The following is a 22,729-nucleotide window of genomic DNA, read 5'->3' as shown; positions in this document are numbered from 1 at the left end:
GTTTATATCTCACCATTCTGACGTTTTCTCTGCAATTGCAAGTTTATATCTCACAATTCTGACGTTTTTTCTCTGCAATTGCAAGTTTATGTCTCACAATTCTGACGTTTTTTTCTCTGCAATTGCAAGTTTATATTTCACAATTCTGACGTTTTTCTCTGCAATTGCAAGTTTATATCTCACAATTCTGACGTCTTTCTCACAATTGCAAGTTTATATCTCACAATTCTGACGTTTTTCTCTGCAATTGCAAGTTTATATCTCACAATTCTGACGTTTTTCTCTGCAATTGCAAGTTTATATCTCACAATTCTGACGTTTTTCTCACAATTGCAAGTTTATATCTCACAATTCTGACGTTTTTCTCAAAATTGCAAGTTTATATCTCACAATTCTGACGTTTTTTTCTGCAATTGCAAGTTTATATCTCACAATTCTGACGTTTTTTTCTCTGCAATTGCAAGTTTATATTTCACAATTCTGACGTTTTTCTCTGCAATTGCAAGTTTATATCTCACAATTCTGACGTCTTTCTCACAATTGCAAGTTTATATCTCACAATTCTGACGTTTTTCTCTGCAATTGCAAGTTTATATCTCACAATTCTGACGTTTTTCTCTGCAATTGCAAGTTTATATCTCACAATTCTGACGTTTTTCTCACAATTGCAAGTTTATATCTCACAATTCTGACGTTTTTCTCAAAATTGCAAGTTTATATCTCACAATTCTGACGTTTTTTTCTGCAATTGCAAGTTTATATCTCACAATTCTGACGTTTTCTCTGCAATTGCAAGTTTATATCTCACAATTCTGACGTTTTTCTCTGCAATTGCAAGTTTATATCTCACAATTCTGACGTTTTTCTCTGCAATTGCAAGTTTATATCTCACAATTCTGACGTTTTTCTCACAATTGCGAGTTTATATCTCACAATTCTGACGTTTTTCTCTGCAATTGCAAGTTTATATCTCACAATTCTGACGTTTTTCTCTGCAATTGCAAGTTTATATCTCACAATTCTGACGTTTTTCTCTGGAATTGCAAGTTTATATCTCACAATTCTGACGTTTTTCTCACAATTGCGAGTTTATATCTCACAATTCTGACGTTTTTCTCTGCAATTGCTAGTTTATATCTCACAATTCTGACGTTTTTTCTCTGCAATTGCAAATTTATGTCTCACAATTCTGACGTTTTTTCTCTGCAATTGCAAGGTATATCTCACAATTCAGACGTTTTTTCTCTGCAATTGAAAGTTTATATCTCACAATTCTGACGTTTTTTCTCTGCAATTGCAAGTTTATATCTCACAATTCTGATGTTTTTCTCTGCAATTGCAAGTTTATATCTCACAATTCTGACGTTTTTTCTCTGCAATTGCAAGTTTATATCTCACAATTCTGATGTTTTTCTCTGCAATTGCAAGTTTATATCTCACAATTCTGACGTTTTTCTCACAATTGCAAGTTTATATCTCACAATTCTGACGTTTTTTCTCTGCAATTGCAAGTTTATATCTCACAATTCTGACGTTTTTTCTCTGCAATTGCAAGTTTATATCTCACAATTCTGACTTTTTTTCTCTGCGATTGCTAGTTTATATCTCACAATTCTGACGTTTTTCTCTGAAATTGCAAGTTTATATCTCACAATTCTGACGTTTTTTCTCTGCAATTGCAAGTTTATATCTCACAATTCTGACGTTTTTCTCACAATTGCAAGTTTATATCTCACAATTCTGACGTTTTTTCTCTGCAATTGCAAGTTTATATCTCACAATTCTGACGTTTTTTCTCTGCAATTGCAAGTTTATATCTCACAATTCTGACTTTTTTTCTCTGCGATTGCTAGTTTATATCTCACAATTCTGACGTTTTTTCTCTGCAATTGCAAGTTTATATCTCACAATTCTGATGTTTTTCTCTGCAATTGCAAGTTTATATCTCCCAATTCTGACGTTTTTTCTCTGCAATTGCAAGTTTATATCTCACAATTCTGATGTTTTTCTCTGCAATTGCAAGTTTATATCTCACAATTCTGACGTTTTTCTCAAAATTGCAAGTTTATATCTCACAATTCTGATGTTTTTCTCTGCAATTGCAAGTTTATATCTCCCAATTCTGACGTTTTTTCTCTGAAATTGTAAGTTTATATCTCACAATTCTGATGTTTTTCTCTGCAATTGCAAGTTTATATCTCACAATTCTGACGTTTTTCTCACAATTGCAAGTTTATATCTCACAATTCTGACGTTTTTTCTCTGCAATTGCAAGTTTATATCTCACAATTCTGACGTTTTTTTCTGCAATTGCAAGTTTATATCTCACAATTCTGAGGTTTTTTTCTCTGCAATTGCAAGTTTATATTTCACAATTCTGACGTTTTTCTCTGCAATTGCAAGTTTATATCTCACAATTCTGACGTCTTTCTCACAATTGCAAGTTTATATCTCACAATTCTGACGTTTTTCTCTGCAATTGCAAGTTTATATCTCACAATTCTGACGTTTTTCTCTGCAATTGCAAGTTTATATCTCACAATTCTGACGTTTTTCTCACAATTGCAAGTTTATATCTCACAATTCTGACGTTTTTCTCAAAATTGCAAGTTTATATCTCACAATTCTGACGTTTTTTTCTGCAATTGCAAGTTTATATCTCACAATTCTGACGTTTTCTCTGCAATTGCAAGTTTATATCTCACAATTCTGACGTTTTTCTCTGCAATTGCAAGTTTATATCTCACAATTCTGACGTTTTTCTCTGCAATTGCAAGTTTATATCTCACAATTCTGACGTTTTTCTCACAATTGCGAGTTTATATCTCACAATTCTGACGTTTTTCTCTGCAATTGCAAGTTTATATCTCACAATTCTGACGTTTTTCTCTGCAATTGCAAGTTTATATCTCACAATTCTGACGTTTTTCTCTGGAATTGCAAGTTTATATCTCACAATTCTGACGTTTTTCTCACAATTGCGAGTTTATATCTCACAATTCTGACGTTTTCTCTGCAATTGCAAGGTATATCTCACAATTCAGACGTTTTTTCTCTGCAATTGCAAGTTTATATCTCACAATTCTGACGTTTTTTCTCTGCAATTGCAAGTTTATATCTCACAATTCTGATGTTTTTCTCTGCAATTGCAAGTTTATATCTCCCAATTCTGACGTTTTTTCTCTGCAATTGCAAGTTTATATCTCACAATTCTGACGTTTTTTCTCTGCAATTGCAAGTTTATATCTCACAATTCTGACTTTTTTTCTCTGCGATTGCTAGTTTATATCTCACAATTCTGACGTTTTTCTCTGAAATTGCAAGTTTATATCTCACAATTCTGACGTTTTTCTCTGAAATTGCAAGTTTATATCTCACAATTCTGACGTTTTTTCTCTGCAATTGCAAGTTTATATCTCACAATTCTGACATTTTTCTCACAATTGCAAGTTTATATCTCACAATTCTGACGTTTTTTCTCTGCAATTGCAAGTTTATATCTCACAATTCTGACGTTTTTTCTCTGCAATTGCAAGTTTATATCTCACAATTCTGACTTTTTTTCTCTGCGATTGCTAGTTTATATCTCACAATTCTGACGTTTTTCTCTGAAATTGCAAGTTTATATCTCACAATTCTGACGTTTTTTCTCTGAAATTGCAAGTTTATATCTCACAATTCTGACGTTTTTTCTCTGCAATTGCAAGTTTATATCTCACAATTCTGATGTTTTTCTCTGCAATTGCAAGTTTATATCTCCCAATTCTGACGTTTTTTCTCTGCAATTGCAAGTTTATATCTCACAATTCTGATGTTTTTCTCTGCAATTGCAAGTTTATATCTCACAATTCTGACGTTTTTCTCACAATTGCAAGTTTATATCTCACAATTCTGACGTTTTTTCTCTGCAATTGCAAGTTTATATCTCACAATTCTGACGTTTTTTCTCTGCAATTGCAAGTTTATATCTCACAATTCTGACTTTTTTTCTCTGCGATTGCTAGTTTATATCTCACAATTCTGACGTTTTTCTCTGAAATTGCAAGTTTATATCTCACAATTCTGACGTTTTTCTCTGAAATTGCAAGTTTATATCTCACAATTCTGACGTTTTTTCTCTGCAATTGCAAGTTTATATCTCACAATTCTGACGTTTTTTCTCTGCAATTGCAAGTTTATATCTCACAATTCTGACGTTTTTCTCTGCAATTGCAAGTTTATATCTCACAATTCTGACGTTTTTCTCACAATTGCAAGTTTATATCTCACAATTCTGATGTTTTTCTCAAAATTGCAAGTTTATATCTCACAATTCTGACGTTTTTTTCTGCAATTGCAAGTTTATATCTCACAATTCTGACGTTTTTCTCTGCAATTTCAAGTTTATATCTCACAATTCTGACGTTTTTCTCTGCAATTGCAAGTTTATATCTCACAATTCTGACGTTTTTCTCTGCAATTGCAAGTTTATATCTCACAATTCTGACGTTTTTCTCACAATTGCGTGTTTATATCTCACAATTCTGACGTTTTTCTCTAGAATTGCAAGTTTATATCTCACAATTCTGACGTTTTTCTCTGCAATTGCTAGTTTATATCTCACAATTGTGACGTTTTTCTCTGCAATTGCAAGTTTATATCTCACAATTCTGACGTTTTTCTCTGCAATTGCAAGTTTATATCTCACAATTCTGACGTTTTTCTCTGCAATTGCGCGTTTATATCTCACAATTCCAATGTTTTTCTCACAATTGCGAGTTTATTTCTCACAATTCAGAAGTTTTTCTCACAATTGCGAGTTTATATCTCACAATTCTGACGTTTTTCTCTGCAATTGCAAGTTTATATCTCACAATTCTGACGTTTTTCTCACAATTGCAAGTTTATATCTCACAATTCTGACGTTTTTTTCTGCAATTGCAAGTTTATATCTCACAATTCTGACGTTTTCTCTGCAATTGCAAGTTTATATCTCACAATTCTGACGTTTTTCTCTGCAATTGCAAGTTTATATCTCACAATTCTGACGTTTTTCTCTTCAATTGCAAGTTTATATCTCACAATTCTGACGTTTTTCTCACAATTGCGAGTTTATATCTCACAATTCTGACGTTTTTCTCTGCAATTGCAAGTTTATATCTCACAATTCTGACGTTTTTCTCTGCAATTGCAAGTTTATATCTCACAATTCTGACTTTTTTCTCTGCGATTGCTAGTTTATATCTCACAATTCTGACGTTTTTCTCTGAAATTGCAAGTTTATATCTCACAATTCTGATGTTTTTCTCTGAAATTGCAAGTTTATATCTCACAATTCTGACGTTTTTTCTCTGCAATTGCAAGTTTATATCTCACAATTCTGACGTTTTTTCTCTGCAATTGCAAGTTTATATCTCACAATTCTGACGTTTTTCTCTGCAATTGCAAGTTTATATCTCACAATTCTGACGTTTTTCTCTTTAATTGCAAGTTTATATCTCACAATTCTGACGTTTTTCTCTGCAATTGCAAGTTTATATCTCACAATTGTGACGTTTTTCTCTGCAAATGCAAGTTTATATCTCACAATTCTGACGTTTTTCTCACAATTGCAAGTTTATATCTCACAATTCTGATGTTTTTCTCAAAATTGCAAGTTTATATCTCACAATTCAGACGTTTTTTTCTGCAATTGCAAGTTTATATCTCACAATTCTGACGTTTTTCTCTGCAATTTCAAGTTTATATCTCACAATTCTGACGTTTTTCTCTGCAATTGCAAGTTTATATCTCACAATTCTGACGTTTTTCTCTGCAATTGCAAGTTTATATCTCACAATTCTGACGTTTTTCTCACAATTGCGTGTTTATATCTCACAATTCTGACGTTTTTCTCTGCAATTGCAAGTTTATATCTCACAATTCTGACGTTTTTCTCTGCAATTGCAAGTTTATATCTCACAATTCTGACGTTTTTCTCTGCAATTGCAAGTTTATATCTCACAATTCTGACGTTTTTCTCTGCAATTGCTAGTTTATATCTCACAATTCCAATGTTTTTCTCACAATTGCGAGTTTATTTCTCACAATTCAGACGTTTTTCTCACAATTGCGAGTTTATATCTCACAATTCTGACGTTTTTCTCTGCAATTTTAAGTTTATATCTCACAATTCTGACGTTTTTCTCTGCAATTGCAAGTTTATATCTCACAATTCTGACGTTTTTCTCACAATTGCGTGTTTATATCTCACAATTCTGACGTTTTTCTCTAGAATTGCAAGTTTATATCTCACAATTCTGACGTTTTTCTCTAGAATTGCAAGTTTATAACTCACAATTCTGACGTTTTTCTCTGCAATTGCAAGTTTATATCTCACAAATCTGACGTTTTTCTCTGCAATTGCAAGTTTATATCTCACAATTCTGACGTTTTTCTCTAATTGCAAGTTAATATCTCACAATTCTGACGTTTTTCTCTGCAATTGCAAGTTTATATCTCACAATTCTGACGTTTTTCTCACAATTGCGAGTTTATATCTCACAATTCTGACGTTTTTCTCTGCAATTGCTAGTTTATATCTCACAATTCTGACGTTTTTTCTCTGCAATTACAAGTTTATGTCTCACAATTCTGATGTTTTTTCTCTGCAATTGCAAGTTTATATCTCACAATTCAGACGTTTTTTCTCTGCAATTGCAAGTTTATATCTCACAATTCTGACGTTTTTTCTCTGCAATTGCAAGTTTATATCTCACAATTCTGATGTTTTTCTCTGCAATTGCAAGTTTATATCTCACAATTCTGACGTTTTTCTCTGCAATTGCAAGTTTATATCTCACAATTCTGACGTTTTTCTCTGCAATTGCTAGTTTATATCTCACAATTCCAATGTTTTTCTCACAATTGCGAGTTTATTTCTCACAATTCAGACGTTTTTCTCACAATTGCGAGTTTATATCTCACAATTCTGACGTTTTTCTCTGCAATTGCAAGTTTATATCTCACAATTCTGACGTTTTTCTCTGCAATTGCAAGTTTATATCTCACAATTCTGACGTTTTTCTCACAATTGCGTGTTTATATCTCACAATTCTGACGTTTTTCTCTGCAATTGCAAGTTTATATCTCACAATTCTGACGTTTTTCTCTAGAATTGCAAGTTTATAACTCACAATTCTGACGTTTTTCTCTGCAATTGCAAGTTTATATCTCACAAATCTGACGTTTTTCTCTGCAATTGCAAGTTTATATCTCACAATTCTGACGTTTTTCTCTAATTGCAAGTTTATATCTCACAATTCTGACGTTTTTCTCTGCAATTGCAAGTTTATATCTCACAATTCTGACGTTTTTCTCACAATTGCGAGTTTATATCTCACAATTCTGACGTTTTTCTCACAATTGCGAGTTTATATCTCACAATTCTGACGTTTTTCTCTGCAATTGCTAGTTTATATCTCACAATTCTGACGTTTTTTCTCTGCAATTACAAGTTTATGTCTCACAATTCTGATGTTTTTTCTCTGCAATTGCAAGTTTATATCTCACAATTCAGACGTTTTTTCTCTGCAATTGCAAGTTTATATCTCACAATTCTGACGTTTTTTCTCTGCAATTGCAAGTTTATATCTCACAATTCTGATGTTTTTCTCTGCAATTGCAAGTTTATATCTCACAATTCTGACGTTTTTTCTCTGCAATTGCAAGTTTATATCTCACAATTCTGACGTTTTTCTCTGCAATTGCAAGTTTATATCTCACAATTCTGACGTTTTTCTCACAATTGCAAGTTTATATCTCACAATTCTAACTTTTTTTCTCTGCGATTGCTAGTTTATATCTCACAATTCTGACGTTTTTCTCTGAAATTGCAAGTTTATATCTCACAATTCTGACGTTTTTCTCTGAAATTGCAAGTTTATATCTCACAATTCTGACGTTTTTTCTCTGCAATTGCAAGTTTATATCTCACAATTCTGACGTTTTTCTCACAATTGCAAGTTTATATCTCACAATTCTGACTTTTTTTTCTCTGCGATTGCTAGTTTATATCTCACAATTCTGACGTTTTTCTCTGAAATTGCAAGTTTATAACTCACAATTCTGTCGTTTTTCTCTGAAATTGCAAGTTTATATCTCACAATTCTGACGTTTTTCTCTGCAATTGCTAGTTTATATCTCACAATTCCAATGTTTTTCTCACAATTGCGAGTTTATTTCTCACAATTCAGACGTTTTTCTCACAATTGCGAGTTTATATCTCACAATTCTGACGTTTTTCTCTGCAATTGCAAGTTTATATCTCACAATTCTGACGTTTTTCTCTGCAATTGCAAGTTTATATCTCACAATTCTGACGTTTTTCTCACAATTGCGTGTTTATATCTCACAATTCTGACGTTTTTCTCTAGAATTGCAAGTTTATATCTCACAATTCTGACGTTTTTCTCTAGAATTGCAAGTTTATAACTCACAATTCTGACGTTTTTCTCTGCAATTGCAAGTTTATATCTCACAAATCTGACGTTTTTCTCTGCAATTGCAAGTTTATATCTCACAATTCTGACGTTTTTCTCTGCAATTGCAAGTTTATATCTCACAATTCTGACGTTTTTCTCTGCAATTGCAAGTTTATATCTCACAATTCTGACGTTTTTCTCACAATTGCGAGTTTATATCTCACAATTCTGACGTTTTTCTCTGCAATTGCTAGTTTATATCTCACAATTCTGACGTTTTTTCTCTGCAATTACAAGTTTATGTCTCACAATTCTGATGTTTTTTCTCTGCAATTGCAAGTTTATATCTCACAATTCAGACGTTTTTTCTCTGCAATTGCAAGTTTATATCTCACAATTCTGACGTTTTTTCTCTGCAATTGCAAGTTTATATCTCACAATTCTGATGTTTTTCTCTGCAATTGCAAGTTTATATCTCACAATTCTGACGTTTTTTCTCTGCAATTGCAAGTTTATATCTCACAATTCTGACGTTTTTCTCTGCAATTGCAAGTTTATATCTCACAATTCTGACTTTTTTCTCTGCGATTGCTAGTTTATATCTCACAATTCTGACGTTTTTCTCTGAAATTGCAAGTTTATATCTCACAATTCTGATGTTTTTCTCTGAAATTGCAAGTTTATATCTCACAATTCTGACGTTTTTTCTCTGCAATTGCAAGTTTATATCTCACAATTCTGACGTTTTTTCTCTGCAATTGCAAGTTTATATCTCACAATTCTGACGTTTTTCTCTGCAATTGCAAGTTTATATCTCACAATTCTGACGTTTTTCTCTTTAATTGCAAGTTTATATCTCACAATTCTGACGTTTTTCTCTGCAATTGCAAGTTTATATCTCACAATTGTGACGTTTTTCTCTGCAAATGCAAGTTTATATCTCACAATTCTGACGTTTTTCTCACAATTGCAAGTTTATATCTCACAATTCTGATGTTTTTCTCAAAATTGCAAGTTTATATCTCACAATTCAGACGTTTTTTTCTGCAATTGCAAGTTTATATCTCACAATTCTGACGTTTTTCTCTGCAATTTCAAGTTTATATCTCACAATTCTGACGTTTTTCTCTGCAATTGCAAGTTTATATCTCACAATTCTGACGTTTTTCTCTGCAATTGCAAGTTTATATCTCACAATTCTGACGTTTTTCTCACAATTGCGTGTTTATATCTCACAATTCTGACGTTTTTCTCTGCAATTGCAAGTTTATATCTCACAATTCTGACGTTTTTCTCTGCAATTGCAAGTTTATATCTCACAATTCTGACGTTTTTCTCTGCAATTGCAAGTTTATATCTCACAATTCTGACGTTTTTCTCTGCAATTGCTAGTTTATATCTCACAATTCCAATGTTTTTCTCACAATTGCGAGTTTATTTCTCACAATTCAGACGTTTTTCTCACAATTGCGAGTTTATATCTCACAATTCTGACGTTTTTCTCTGCAATTTTAAGTTTATATCTCACAATTCTGACGTTTTTCTCTGCAATTGCAAGTTTATATCTCACAATTCTGACGTTTTTCTCACAATTGCGTGTTTATATCTCACAATTCTGACGTTTTTCTCTAGAATTGCAAGTTTATATCTCACAATTCTGACGTTTTTCTCTAGAATTGCAAGTTTATAACTCACAATTCTGACGTTTTTCTCTGCAATTGCAAGTTTATATCTCACAAATCTGACGTTTTTCTCTGCAATTGCAAGTTTATATCTCACAATTCTGACGTTTTTCTCTAATTGCAAGTTAATATCTCACAATTCTGACGTTTTTCTCTGCAATTGCAAGTTTATATCTCACAATTCTGACGTTTTTCTCACAATTGCGAGTTTATATCTCACAATTCTGACGTTTTTCTCTGCAATTGCTAGTTTATATCTCACAATTCTGACGTTTTTTCTCTGCAATTACAAGTTTATGTCTCACAATTCTGATGTTTTTTCTCTGCAATTGCAAGTTTATATCTCACAATTCAGACGTTTTTTCTCTGCAATTGCAAGTTTATATCTCACAATTCTGACGTTTTTTCTCTGCAATTGCAAGTTTATATCTCACAATTCTGATGTTTTTCTCTGCAATTGCAAGTTTATATCTCACAATTCTGACGTTTTTCTCTGCAATTGCAAGTTTATATCTCACAATTCTGACGTTTTTCTCTGCAATTGCTAGTTTATATCTCACAATTCCAATGTTTTTCTCACAATTGCGAGTTTATTTCTCACAATTCAGACGTTTTTCTCACAATTGCGAGTTTATATCTCACAATTCTGACGTTTTTCTCTGCAATTGCAAGTTTATATCTCACAATTCTGACGTTTTTCTCTGCAATTGCAAGTTTATATCTCACAATTCTGACGTTTTTCTCACAATTGCGTGTTTATATCTCACAATTCTGACGTTTTTCTCTGCAATTGCAAGTTTATATCTCACAATTCTGACGTTTTTCTCTAGAATTGCAAGTTTATAACTCACAATTCTGACGTTTTTCTCTGCAATTGCAAGTTTATATCTCACAAATCTGACGTTTTTCTCTGCAATTGCAAGTTTATATCTCACAATTCTGACGTTTTTCTCTAATTGCAAGTTTATATCTCACAATTCTGACGTTTTTCTCTGCAATTGCAAGTTTATATCTCACAATTCTGACGTTTTTCTCACAATTGCGAGTTTATATCTCACAATTCTGACGTTTTTCTCACAATTGCGAGTTTATATCTCACAATTCTGACGTTTTTCTCTGCAATTGCTAGTTTATATCTCACAATTCTGACGTTTTTTCTCTGCAATTACAAGTTTATGTCTCACAATTCTGATGTTTTTTCTCTGCAATTGCAAGTTTATATCTCACAATTCAGACGTTTTTTCTCTGCAATTGCAAGTTTATATCTCACAATTCTGACGTTTTTTCTCTGCAATTGCAAGTTTATATCTCACAATTCTGATGTTTTTCTCTGCAATTGCAAGTTTATATCTCACAATTCTGACGTTTTTTCTCTGCAATTGCAAGTTTATATCTCACAATTCTGACGTTTTTCTCTGCAATTGCAAGTTTATATCTCACAATTCTGACGTTTTTCTCACAATTGCAAGTTTATATCTCACAATTCTAACTTTTTTTCTCTGCGATTGCTAGTTTATATCTCACAATTCTGACGTTTTTCTCTGAAATTGCAAGTTTATATCTCACAATTCTGACGTTTTTCTCTGAAATTGCAAGTTTATATCTCACAATTCTGACGTTTTTTCTCTGCAATTGCAAGTTTATATCTCACAATTCTGACGTTTTTCTCACAATTGCAAGTTTATATCTCACAATTCTGACTTTTTTTTCTCTGCGATTGCTAGTTTATATCTCACAATTCTGACGTTTTTCTCTGAAATTGCAAGTTTATAACTCACAATTCTGTCGTTTTTCTCTGAAATTGCAAGTTTATATCTCACAATTCTGACGTTTTTCTCTGCAATTGCTAGTTTATATCTCACAATTCCAATGTTTTTCTCACAATTGCGAGTTTATTTCTCACAATTCAGACGTTTTTCTCACAATTGCGAGTTTATATCTCACAATTCTGACGTTTTTCTCTGCAATTGCAAGTTTATATCTCACAATTCTGACGTTTTTCTCTGCAATTGCAAGTTTATATCTCACAATTCTGACGTTTTTCTCACAATTGCGTGTTTATATCTCACAATTCTGACGTTTTTCTCTAGAATTGCAAGTTTATATCTCACAATTCTGACGTTTTTCTCTAGAATTGCAAGTTTATAACTCACAATTCTGACGTTTTTCTCTGCAATTGCAAGTTTATATCTCACAAATCTGACGTTTTTCTCTGCAATTGCAAGTTTATATCTCACAATTCTGACGTTTTTCTCTGCAATTGCAAGTTTATATCTCACAATTCTGACGTTTTTCTCTGCAATTGCAAGTTTATATCTCACAATTCTGACGTTTTTCTCACAATTGCGAGTTTATATCTCACAATTCTGACGTTTTTCTCTGCAATTGCTAGTTTATATCTCACAATTCTGACGTTTTTTCTCTGCAATTACAAGTTTATGTCTCACAATTCTGATGTTTTTTCTCTGCAATTGCAAGTTTATATCTCACAATTCAGACGTTTTTTCTCTGCAATTGCAAGTTTATATCTCACAATTCTGACGTTTTTTCTCTGCAATTGCAAGTTTATATCTCACAATTCTGATGTTTTTCTCTGCAATTGCAAGTTTATATCTCACAATTCTGACGTTTTTTCTCTGCAATTGCAAGTTTATATCTCACAATTCTGACGTTTTTCTCTGCAATTGCAAGTTTATATCTCACAATTCTGACTTTTTTCTCTGCGATTGCTAGTTTATATCTCACAATTCTGACGTTTTTCTCTGAAATTGCAAGTTTATATCTCACAATTCTGATGTTTTTCTCTGAAATTGCAAGTTTATATCTCACAATTCTGACGTTTTTTCTCTGCAATTGCAAGTTTATATCTCACAATTCTGACGTTTTTTCTCTGCAATTGCAAGTTTATATCTCACAATTCTGACGTTTTTCTCTGCAATTGCAAGTTTATATCTCACAATTCTGACGTTTTTCTCTTTAATTGCAAGTTTATATCTCACAATTCTGACGTTTTTCTCTGCAATTGCAAGTTTATATCTCACAATTGTGACGTTTTTCTCTGCAAATGCAAGTTTATATCTCACAATTCTGACGTTTTTCTCACAATTGCAAGTTTATATCTCACAATTCTGATGTTTTTCTCAAAATTGCAAGTTTATATCTCACAATTCAGACGTTTTTTTCTGCAATTGCAAGTTTATATCTCACAATTCTGACGTTTTTCTCTGCAATTTCAAGTTTATATCTCACAATTCTGACGTTTTTCTCTGCAATTGCAAGTTTATATCTCACAATTCTGACGTTTTTCTCTGCAATTGCAAGTTTATATCTCACAATTCTGACGTTTTTCTCACAATTGCGTGTTTATATCTCACAATTCTGACGTTTTTCTCTGCAATTGCAAGTTTATATCTCACAATTCTGACGTTTTTCTCTGCAATTGCAAGTTTATATCTCACAATTCTGACGTTTTTCTCTGCAATTGCAAGTTTATATCTCACAATTCTGACGTTTTTCTCTGCAATTGCTAGTTTATATCTCACAATTCCAATGTTTTTCTCACAATTGCGAGTTTATTTCTCACAATTCAGACGTTTTTCTCACAATTGCGAGTTTATATCTCACAATTCTGACGTTTTTCTCTGCAATTTTAAGTTTATATCTCACAATTCTGACGTTTTTCTCTGCAATTGCAAGTTTATATCTCACAATTCTGACGTTTTTCTCACAATTGCGTGTTTATATCTCACAATTCTGACGTTTTTCTCTAGAATTGCAAGTTTATATCTCACAATTCTGACGTTTTTCTCTAGAATTGCAAGTTTATAACTCACAATTCTGACGTTTTTCTCTGCAATTGCAAGTTTATATCTCACAAATCTGACGTTTTTCTCTGCAATTGCAAGTTTATATCTCACAATTCTGACGTTTTTCTCTAATTGCAAGTTAATATCTCACAATTCTGACGTTTTTCTCTGCAATTGCAAATTTATATCTCACAATTCTGACGTTTTTCTCACAATTGCGAGTTTATATCTCACAATTCTGACGTTTTTCTCTGCAATTGCTAGTTTATATCTCACAATTCTGACGTTTTTTCTCTGCAATTACAAGTTTATGTCTCACAATTCTGATGTTTTTTCTCTGCAATTGCAAGTTTATATCTCACAATTCAGACGTTTTTTCTCTGCAATTGCAAGTTTATATCTCACAATTCTGACGTTTTTTCTCTGCAATTGCAAGTTTATATCTCACAATTCTGATGTTTTTCTCTGCAATTGCAAGTTTATATCTCACAATTCTGACGTTTTTCTCTGCAATTGCAAGTTTATATCTCACAATTCTGACGTTTTTCTCTGCAATTGCTAGTTTATATCTCACAATTGCAATGTTTTTCTCACAATTGCGAGTTTATTTCTCACAATTCAGACGTTTTTCTCACAATTGCGAGTTTATATCTCACAATTCTGACGTTTTTCTCTGCAATTGCAAGTTTATATCTCACAATTCTGACGTTTTTCTCTGCAATTGCAAGTTTATATCTCACAATTCTGACGTTTTTCTCACAATTGCGTGTTTATATCTCACAATTCTGACGTTTTTCTCTGCAATTGCAAGTTTATATCTCACAATTCTGACGTTTTTCTCTAGAATTGCAAGTTTATAACTCACAATTCTGACGTTTTTCTCTGCAATTGCAAGTTTATATCTCACAAATCTGACGTTTTTCTCTGCAATTGCAAGTTTATATCTCACAATTCTGACGTTTTTCTCTAATTGCAAGTTTATATCTCACAATTCTGACGTTTTTCTCTGCAATTGCAAGTTTATATCTCACAATTCTGACGTTTTTCTCACAATTGCGAGTTTATATCTCACAATTCTGACGTTTTTCTCACAATTGCGAGTTTATATCTCACAATTCTGACGTTTTTCTCTGCAATTGCTAGTTTATATCTCACAATTCTGACGTTTTTTCTCTGCAATTACAAGTTTATGTCTCACAATTCTGATGTTTTTTCTCTGCAATTGCAAGTTTATATCTCACAATTCAGACGTTTTTTCTCTGCAATTGCAAGTTTATATCTCACAATTCTGACGTTTTTTCTCTGCAATTGCAAGTTTATATCTCACAATTCTGATGTTTTTCTCTGCAATTGCAAGTTTATATCTCACAATTCTGACGTTTTTTCTCTGCAATTGCAAGTTTATATCTCACAATTCTGACGTTTTTCTCTGCAATTGCAAGTTTATATCTCACAATTCTGACGTTTTTCTCACAATTGCAAGTTTATATCTCACAATTCTAACTTTTTTTCTCTGCGATTGCTAGTTTATATCTCACAATTCTGACGTTTTTCTCTGAAATTGCAAGTTTATATCTCACAATTCTGACGTTTTTCTCTGAAATTGCAAGTTTATATCTCACAATTCTGACGTTTTTTCTCTGCAATTGCAAGTTTATATCTCACAATTCTGACGTTTTTCTCACAATTGCAAGTTTATATCTCACAATTCTGACTTTTTTTTCTCTGCGATTGCTAGTTTATATCTCACAATTCTGACGTTTTTCTCTGAAATTGCAAGTTTATAACTCACAATTCTGTCGTTTTTCTCTGAAATTGCAAGTTTATATCTCACAATTCTGACGTTTTTCTCTGCAATTGCTAGTTTATATCTCACAATTCCAATGTTTTTCTCACAATTGCGAGTTTATTTCTCACAATTCAGACGTTTTTCTCACAATTGCGAGTTTATATCTCACAATTCTGACGTTTTTCTCTGCAATTGCAAGTTTATATCTCACAATTCTGACGTTTTTCTCTGCAATTGCAAGTTTATATCTCACAATTCTGACGTTTTTCTCACAATTGCGTGTTTATATCTCACAATTCTGACGTTTTTCTCTAGAATTGCAAGTTTATATCTCACAATTCTGACGTTTTTCTCTAGAATTGCAAGTTTATAACTCACAATTCTGACGTTTTTCTCTGCAATTGCAAGTTTATATCTCACAAATCTGACGTTTTTCTCTGCAATTGCAAGTTTATATCTCACAATTCTGACGTTTTTCTCTGCAATTGCAAGTTTATATCTCACAATTCTGACGTTTTTCTCTGCAATTGCAAGTTTATATCTCACAATTCTGACGTTTTTCTCACAATTGCGAGTTTATATCTCACAATTCTGACGTTTTTCTCTGCAATTGCTAGTTTATATCTCACAATTCTGACGTTTTTTCTCTGCAATTACAAGTTTATGTCTCACAATTCTGATGTTTTTTCTCTGCAATTGCAAGTTTATATCTCACAATTCAGACGTTTTTTCTCTGCAATTGCAAGTTTATATCTCACAATTCTGACGTTTTTTCTCTGCAATTGCAAGTTTATATCTCACAATTCTGATGTTTTTCTCTGCAATTGCAAGTTTATATCTCACAATTCTGACGTTTTTTCTCTGCAATTGCAAGTTTATATCTCACAATTCTGACGTTTTTCTCTGCAATTGCAAGTTTATATCTCACAATTCTGACGTTTTTCTCACAATTGCAAGTTTATATCTCACAATTCTAACTTTTTTTCTCTGCGATTGCTAGTTTATATCTCACAATTCTGACGTTTTTCTCTGAAATTGCAAGTTTATATCTCACAATTCTGACGTTTTTCTCTGAAATTGCAAGTTTATATCTCACAATTCTGACGTTTTTTCTCTGCAATTGCAAGTTTATATCTCACAATTCTGACGTTTTTCTCACAATTGCAAGTTTATATCTCACAATTCTGACTTTTTTTTCTCTGCGATTGCTAGTTTATATCTCACAATTCTGACGTTTTTCTCTGAAATTGCAAGTTTATAACTCACAATTCTGTCGTTTTTCTCTGAAATTGCAAGTTTATGTCTCACAATTCTGACGTTTTTTCTCTGCAATTGCAAGTTTATATCTCACAATTCTGACGTTTTTTCTCTGCAATTGCAAGTTTATATCTCACAATTCTGACGTTTTTCTCTGCAATTGCAAGTTTATATCTCACAATTCTGACGTTTTTCTCTGCAATTGCAAGTTTATATCTCACAATTCTGACGTTTTTCTCTGCAATTGCAAGTTTATATCTCACAATTCTGACGTTTTTCTCACAATTGCAAGTTTATATCTCACAATTCTGATGTTTTTCTCAAAATTGCAAGTTTATATCTCACAATTCTGACGTTTTTTTCTGCAATTGCAAGTTTATATCTCACAATTCTGACGCTTTTCTCTGCAATTTCAAGTTTATATCTCACAATTCTGACGTTTTTCTCTGCAATTGCAAGTTTATATCTCACAATTCTGACGTTTTTCTCTGCAATTGCAAGTTTATATCTCACAATTCTGACGTTTTTCTCTGCAATTGCGCGTTTATATCTCACAATTCTGACGTTTTTCTCTGCAATTGCTAGTTTATATCTCACAATTCCAATGTTTTTCTCACAATTGCGAGTTTATTTCTCACAATTCAGACGTTTTTCTCACAATTGCGAGTTTATATCTCACAATTCTGACGTTTTTCTCACAATTGTGAATTTATATCTCACAATTCTGACGTTTTTCTCTGCAATCGCTAGTTTATATCTTGCAATTCTAACGCTTTTGCGCAGTTGGGAGTTTATATCTCGCAATTCGGACGTTGTTCTCGCAATTTCAAGTTTATGTCACAATTCTGGCGCTTTTTTGCGATTTTATATAATGAAATTTGGACTTTTTTCTCACAATTGTGAGTTTATATTCTGCAATTCTGGCGCTTTTCTCGCAATTGCGAGTTTATATCTCACCATTCTGACGCTTTTCTCGCAATTGTGAGTTTATATCTCACAGTTTTGACACTTTCTCGCAATTGCAAGTTTATATTGCAATTCTGACGCTTTTCTCACAATTGTGAGTTTATATCTTGAAATTTTGACTTTCTCGCAATTGTTAGTTTATATCTTGCAATTCTGACTTTTTTCTTACTATTATGTTTATCTTAAAATTCTGAAAAAAATGTGTCAGATCTGAGATGTAAACTCACAATTGCGAGAAAAGATGTCGCACTTCGCAATTCTAACTCTTTTTTTTAGAATTGTGAGATAAACTTACAATTGCGTGACAATGTCAGAATTGTGAGATGATAACTCACATTTACCTTTTGTATATTATTTTTATTTATTTTGTGGCAGAAACAAACTTCCATAGTTATAGAAACAAATTCAAAGAAAGTGTACTTGTATTGTGCACTTGCATCCTCACACGTACAGTTGTTGTTCAGGAGGTTTTGCAGTGTAACTCCACTGTGGATGTGGCTCCTTGGAGACACGAGGTGCCAGAAGTGCATGTTGAATGTCAGCCAGGTGTCATGGGGGTGAGACACCCATCAATATATTTACACATATATTATTTATATTCAATTAAATAGATTATTTTCACCGCATAAAATGTTGCGATTGATTTTTAATGAACCCGTTTATGCCCAACATCTTGCTTTCAGGAGTTAACAAGATTCAAACGGCCACCAGGCTGGTCTCCTCTTAGGGCTATGCCTATGAGACCACCGATTCCTGCTCCCAAACTCAAAGAATCCTCAGAGGAATCCAAGGAGCACATTAATGCAACCCAACGCACACCGCTGAACTGTCCCACCAAACCCTGGAAAGAGTTCAAGCCCGTCACCGACAGCATTGCTGCTCCGAACACTACAGAGTCGACACTGCCAGACCCAGCCTCAGCGGACACGGCTCTCAGCGATCTGGATTTGATGTGAAGAGCAGCCAGTGTTTGTTTGTCTTTATGCGCTCTGTGGTTAAATGATTATCTAAAATAAAAAAAAGGGAAGGGAAGGGTGAAAGAAAATGCAACTAACATTCTTATAATGTGTTTTATGGAGTTTTGTCATTCATTTATATGTGGATTACAATAATTCACAGTTGTCTCATATTTCACAATAAAGAGGAATATACAAATATGCTATTTGATGAATTTGTGGTGTTTTATTGCTTGTCCATACAACGTAATAAAATTTTAAAAAAATCAAGAAGATTTGTATGAAAAAAATACTGTGCAGCAGCGACTTTATCTCACATTTTTTAAAAAGTCAGAATAATGTGAACTATAATCTCGTAGTTCTGACATTTTTATCACAATTGCATGTTAATATCTTGTAATACTGACTTTTTTTCTCCAAATTGTGAGATAAAAATACTTCCTCCAGGGGAAAAACTACTATGCTCGGGCACTATAAAACTTTATTAATCATAACTTTTATTTAAACAATGACAAGAAAATGCACAAGAGGGAAATAAAGAGCTAAAGCTTATGTTTCCATCCACCTATTTGTATGTGGATATTGGGATATCGCATTAAAAACGTTGGATGCATCTCGAATGTTGGTTTGATGGTTCTGAAACGCCTGAGACGATTTAAGAAAAGAAAAACTGGTTGTAAAAGCAGTAAGCACAATTAAAGTTGGTTCGAAACAGACCCAAGTTTGACTCGTCACCGCAGGGTTGACATCAAATGCCAGTGTTTCTCTCATATAACACGTATCTGAATGTGATAACCCATAGCTGTTGTGTGTATGACTTCAGAAGACCCAACTGCATTAATCAGTCTGCTTATATGCTCCTTATTTCTTTTCTTTATAGTATGGAAAAGAGCATGAACGTTGTTTTAAATTTCTCTTTTTGTCTTCCATTGGAGAAAGACTTTTTTAAAAAGGTTTGGAAGTAATCAGAGATAATTTTCTGTGTAATAAAGTCATGGTGAACCATTGGCGTTATTTTGTCTTTAAAAAGTGAGATGCTTTTTCTGTTGTTCTAAACCCTCCTGTGGAGACAAACTCGACTTTAGCAAGAAATTACGCCTTTGTGCTGATCTAATTGTTCAGTTATTCATCAGCGCTGAGATGTTTACTTTTGTTTGCAATTGCCCTAAAATGGCTATTTCTTGTCATGGATGTTCCGGTGATGAAATGATGGTCTCCGGAAATGAAAACGGTTGGTAATTGTAGTCAAAGATGAGGTTAGGTGTACATGAATGGTTTGATGTTTGCGGTTCATGGGTCAGAGGTATGAATCATCCCGCTGACGTTCTTGGGTAGTTTGCATTGCTTTCGAGGTGCTGTGAGGTCACGACCCGTGTCAAACACTGCGTTTCACGTTGATGCGTTTAGAAACGATACGTGCGACTGCTCAGAGAGCATATAAACGCTTCAGACGGCCCTTCTTCTGTCACATGAGAAGAGACATCATCACAATAGACATCTGTCTCGAATCAATCCTGCTACTCGACACGATGGTTAGAGAACGGATCTTCCTTCTCACCGTAACATGCTCCGTCTTGATGTTACTAGTCAGTTGCGATGATTTTCTAGAGATCCGCTCGCCTGGAGATAACATGAAGGCTCAAGAGGAGAAAGAACTGGTAAGACATCTTTTCTTAGTCAGGAAATCAACAATTACAGCATTAACAGTTAGATTAATAAGGGGGAACACACATTTTACAGATTGAGGCTCTTCAAGAAGTTCTTGAAAAACTGAGAAACAAACAGATTCCCACTGTGGAGAAGAAGTTTGGTTGGGTTCCATTGGTGAGTCTGTTCATTGGTCATTTTTACACATACATATAATTAATTACATAGGCAAAAACAATGTGTAATCAGGCACTTTAAAACTTTATTAATTATAACTTGATTGATTATTTACACAGTGACATGAAAATAAACAGGGTAGAAATAAAGAGCTGAAGTTTTTGATCAGTGAGGAATGTGCAGTTATTTTACAGGAGTTCGTTTTGGGGGTTTTTAACATCTTTTGATTTTTTTTTTATGTTATCATACCAATTTCTTTAATTTTATCAAACTTTCTTTTTTAAAGGGGAACAAACCAACTAATACCTCAAAACATCAATAATTCATCAAATCCATTTCCAATCTTAGTTTGAGCTTGCCAAATTTCTATAGAGTCGGTCCATACACCTTATTGACAGCAGCGCCATCTTTGATGTTTAACAGGAATGACAGCGAACACTTGAACTTACATTAGCGTGATAAAAACTACCTAAAACGACAGAACCCATCTTTGGAAAAAAAACTTATTTGAGGTGTAATTTGATGTTTTAATTTTGCTGGCGTCACATTAGATAACATGGAGAGGGCGGGGTTTAAGTCCTGTACTGCAGCCAGACACCAGGGGGAGATAGACATGTTTTGGTATTTTAAATATTTTGGTATTAAACTTTACTTTTCAGGATTTGTGGCAGGAGTCGGACACAAGTGTGCTGCACAAGTCCTGAAAAGTGAAGCCAAAATATTGGTGTCTGGCTGCAGTGCAGGTCATTTGTATGCATTTGTAAACACAGTACACTTGTTCTACACAGACCCTGCAACGGTTGTGATATGACATCACATGTCTGTTTTTATGAACATAAAATCAATATGTAACAAATTAAATCCAGAAATTAAAAATATCAAATATACTTCACGTTACTGAAAAAAATCTTTTAATTCATGTCATGAATATCATACACCGATCGGTCTTCAAGTCCAACACACCTTTACACTTTGAAAACTTTTGCTCTTTTATGTCTCGAGCATCCGTATTGAAGTCAATGAAAGGAAAAGTGTAGTGTGACCGACCCTTAAAGGGATAGCTCACCCAAACATGAAAATCATCATTATTTACAAACCTTAATGAGTTTCTTTCTGCTGAACTCAAAAGAAGATATTTTGAAGGATGTCGGTAGGCACAGTTGATGGCACCTATTGAAAGTCAACTGTTTGATTATCAATCAAATATCAAATGTTGAATTTTATTTTTTTGTGGTGAACTGTCCCTTTAACAGAATGGGAAGCAATATTGTGAATTGGTTGAAACATTTTGTTTAGAGAAATTGCAAAAAGAGGAAGATACTGTTATTATATTTCAAAAATGAAAGAGATTGTCGAAGTTGTATTCAGCACACACTACTATAATTACGATGTGTTGTAAAACAGCGAGGATTGACCCCGTGTTGTGTCAGTGTGATGCAGGCGAGCAGTGCGCGGTGCGGAAAGGCTCGCGCTTCGGGAAGCTGTGCAGTTGTCCAGGAGGAACCAGCTGCAGTTTCTCAATCCTCAAGTGCTTGTGAAAACATATCTCTCATTCTGTCATGACCAGCCGTTCATTGTGCCCATGCTGTTGTTTCCAGTCACAGTTGTAACATGTTTTATCAAACTAACGCATAAAATAAATGCATGCATTTTTGTATAAATCTCTATTTTTATTCCAAGTGTGATTACTCTTGTAAAACATTAAATGTCGTTCTACTGTTTCATTCTAGTTGACTTTTATGAGAGCTTGCAACTTCATGACCGGTCACAAGGTGGCGCAAAGGGTATTTGTACTGTATACCCTGATGAATATGAAACCTAAATCATGTCAGAGTGAGCTATAAAATCAGTTTAAAAATATTATAAATTCGTTAGTAAAACTAGAGACATGTTTAAGGTCAGGAATAAAGCACTTGGACATAGCATGAGTAGTGTTTGTGTTTTATCATATGCAGACTCCTCCCACAAAAACGACTAGTAAAAGGTAAATGGTAAACAACACATTAAT

General features: G+C 33.3%; 2 protein-coding genes across 2 annotated transcripts in view; both read left to right on the top strand.

Moving 5' to 3' along the window:
* kng1 (kininogen 1) overlaps positions 1 to 19,103 on the top strand; it is a 55,803-nt gene extending 36,700 nt beyond the window's left edge. The window contains exons 6-7 of the mRNA XM_077202125.1: positions 18,406 to 18,498; positions 18,625 to 19,103. Coding sequence (XP_077058240.1) covers positions 18,406 to 18,498; positions 18,625 to 18,897 — 366 coding nt within the window. The 3' untranslated portion in view covers positions 18,898 to 19,103. The remainder of the gene's footprint in view (positions 1 to 18,405; positions 18,499 to 18,624) is intronic.
* A 1,323-nt stretch (positions 19,104 to 20,426) lies between these two features.
* Positions 20,427 to 22,305, top strand: LOC143710905 (cocaine- and amphetamine-regulated transcript protein). The gene is made up of 3 exons (XM_077202136.1): positions 20,427 to 20,555; positions 20,638 to 20,721; positions 22,152 to 22,305. Exons 1-3 carry the CDS (start codon positions 20,427 to 20,429, stop codon positions 22,257 to 22,259), a joined length of 321 nt encoding a protein of 106 aa, XP_077058251.1. The 3' UTR covers positions 22,260 to 22,305.
* The last annotated feature ends 424 nt before the right edge of the window (positions 22,306 to 22,729 follow it).

This window comes from Siphateles boraxobius, unplaced genomic scaffold (genome assembly GCF_051911475.1).
Source record: "Siphateles boraxobius isolate OS27281-9 unplaced genomic scaffold, OSU_SipBor_1 118, whole genome shotgun sequence".
Classification (NCBI taxonomy): Eukaryota; Metazoa; Chordata; class Actinopteri; order Cypriniformes; family Leuciscidae; genus Siphateles; species Siphateles boraxobius.
This window is presented reverse-complemented; position numbering and strand designations above follow the sequence as displayed.

Coding starts and splice junctions, on each gene's coding strand:
- LOC143710905 (XM_077202136.1), top strand. CDS start 20,427: ATGGTTAGAGAACGGATCTTCCTTCTCACCGTAACATGCTCCGTCTTG. Junction 20,556..20,637: donor CTCAAGAGGAGAAAGAACTG/GTAAGACATCTT, acceptor CACATTTTACAG/ATTGAGGCTCTTCAAGAAGT. Junction 20,722..22,151: donor AGTTTGGTTGGGTTCCATTG/GTGAGTCTGTTC, acceptor GTGTTGTGTCAG/TGTGATGCAGGCGAGCAGTG.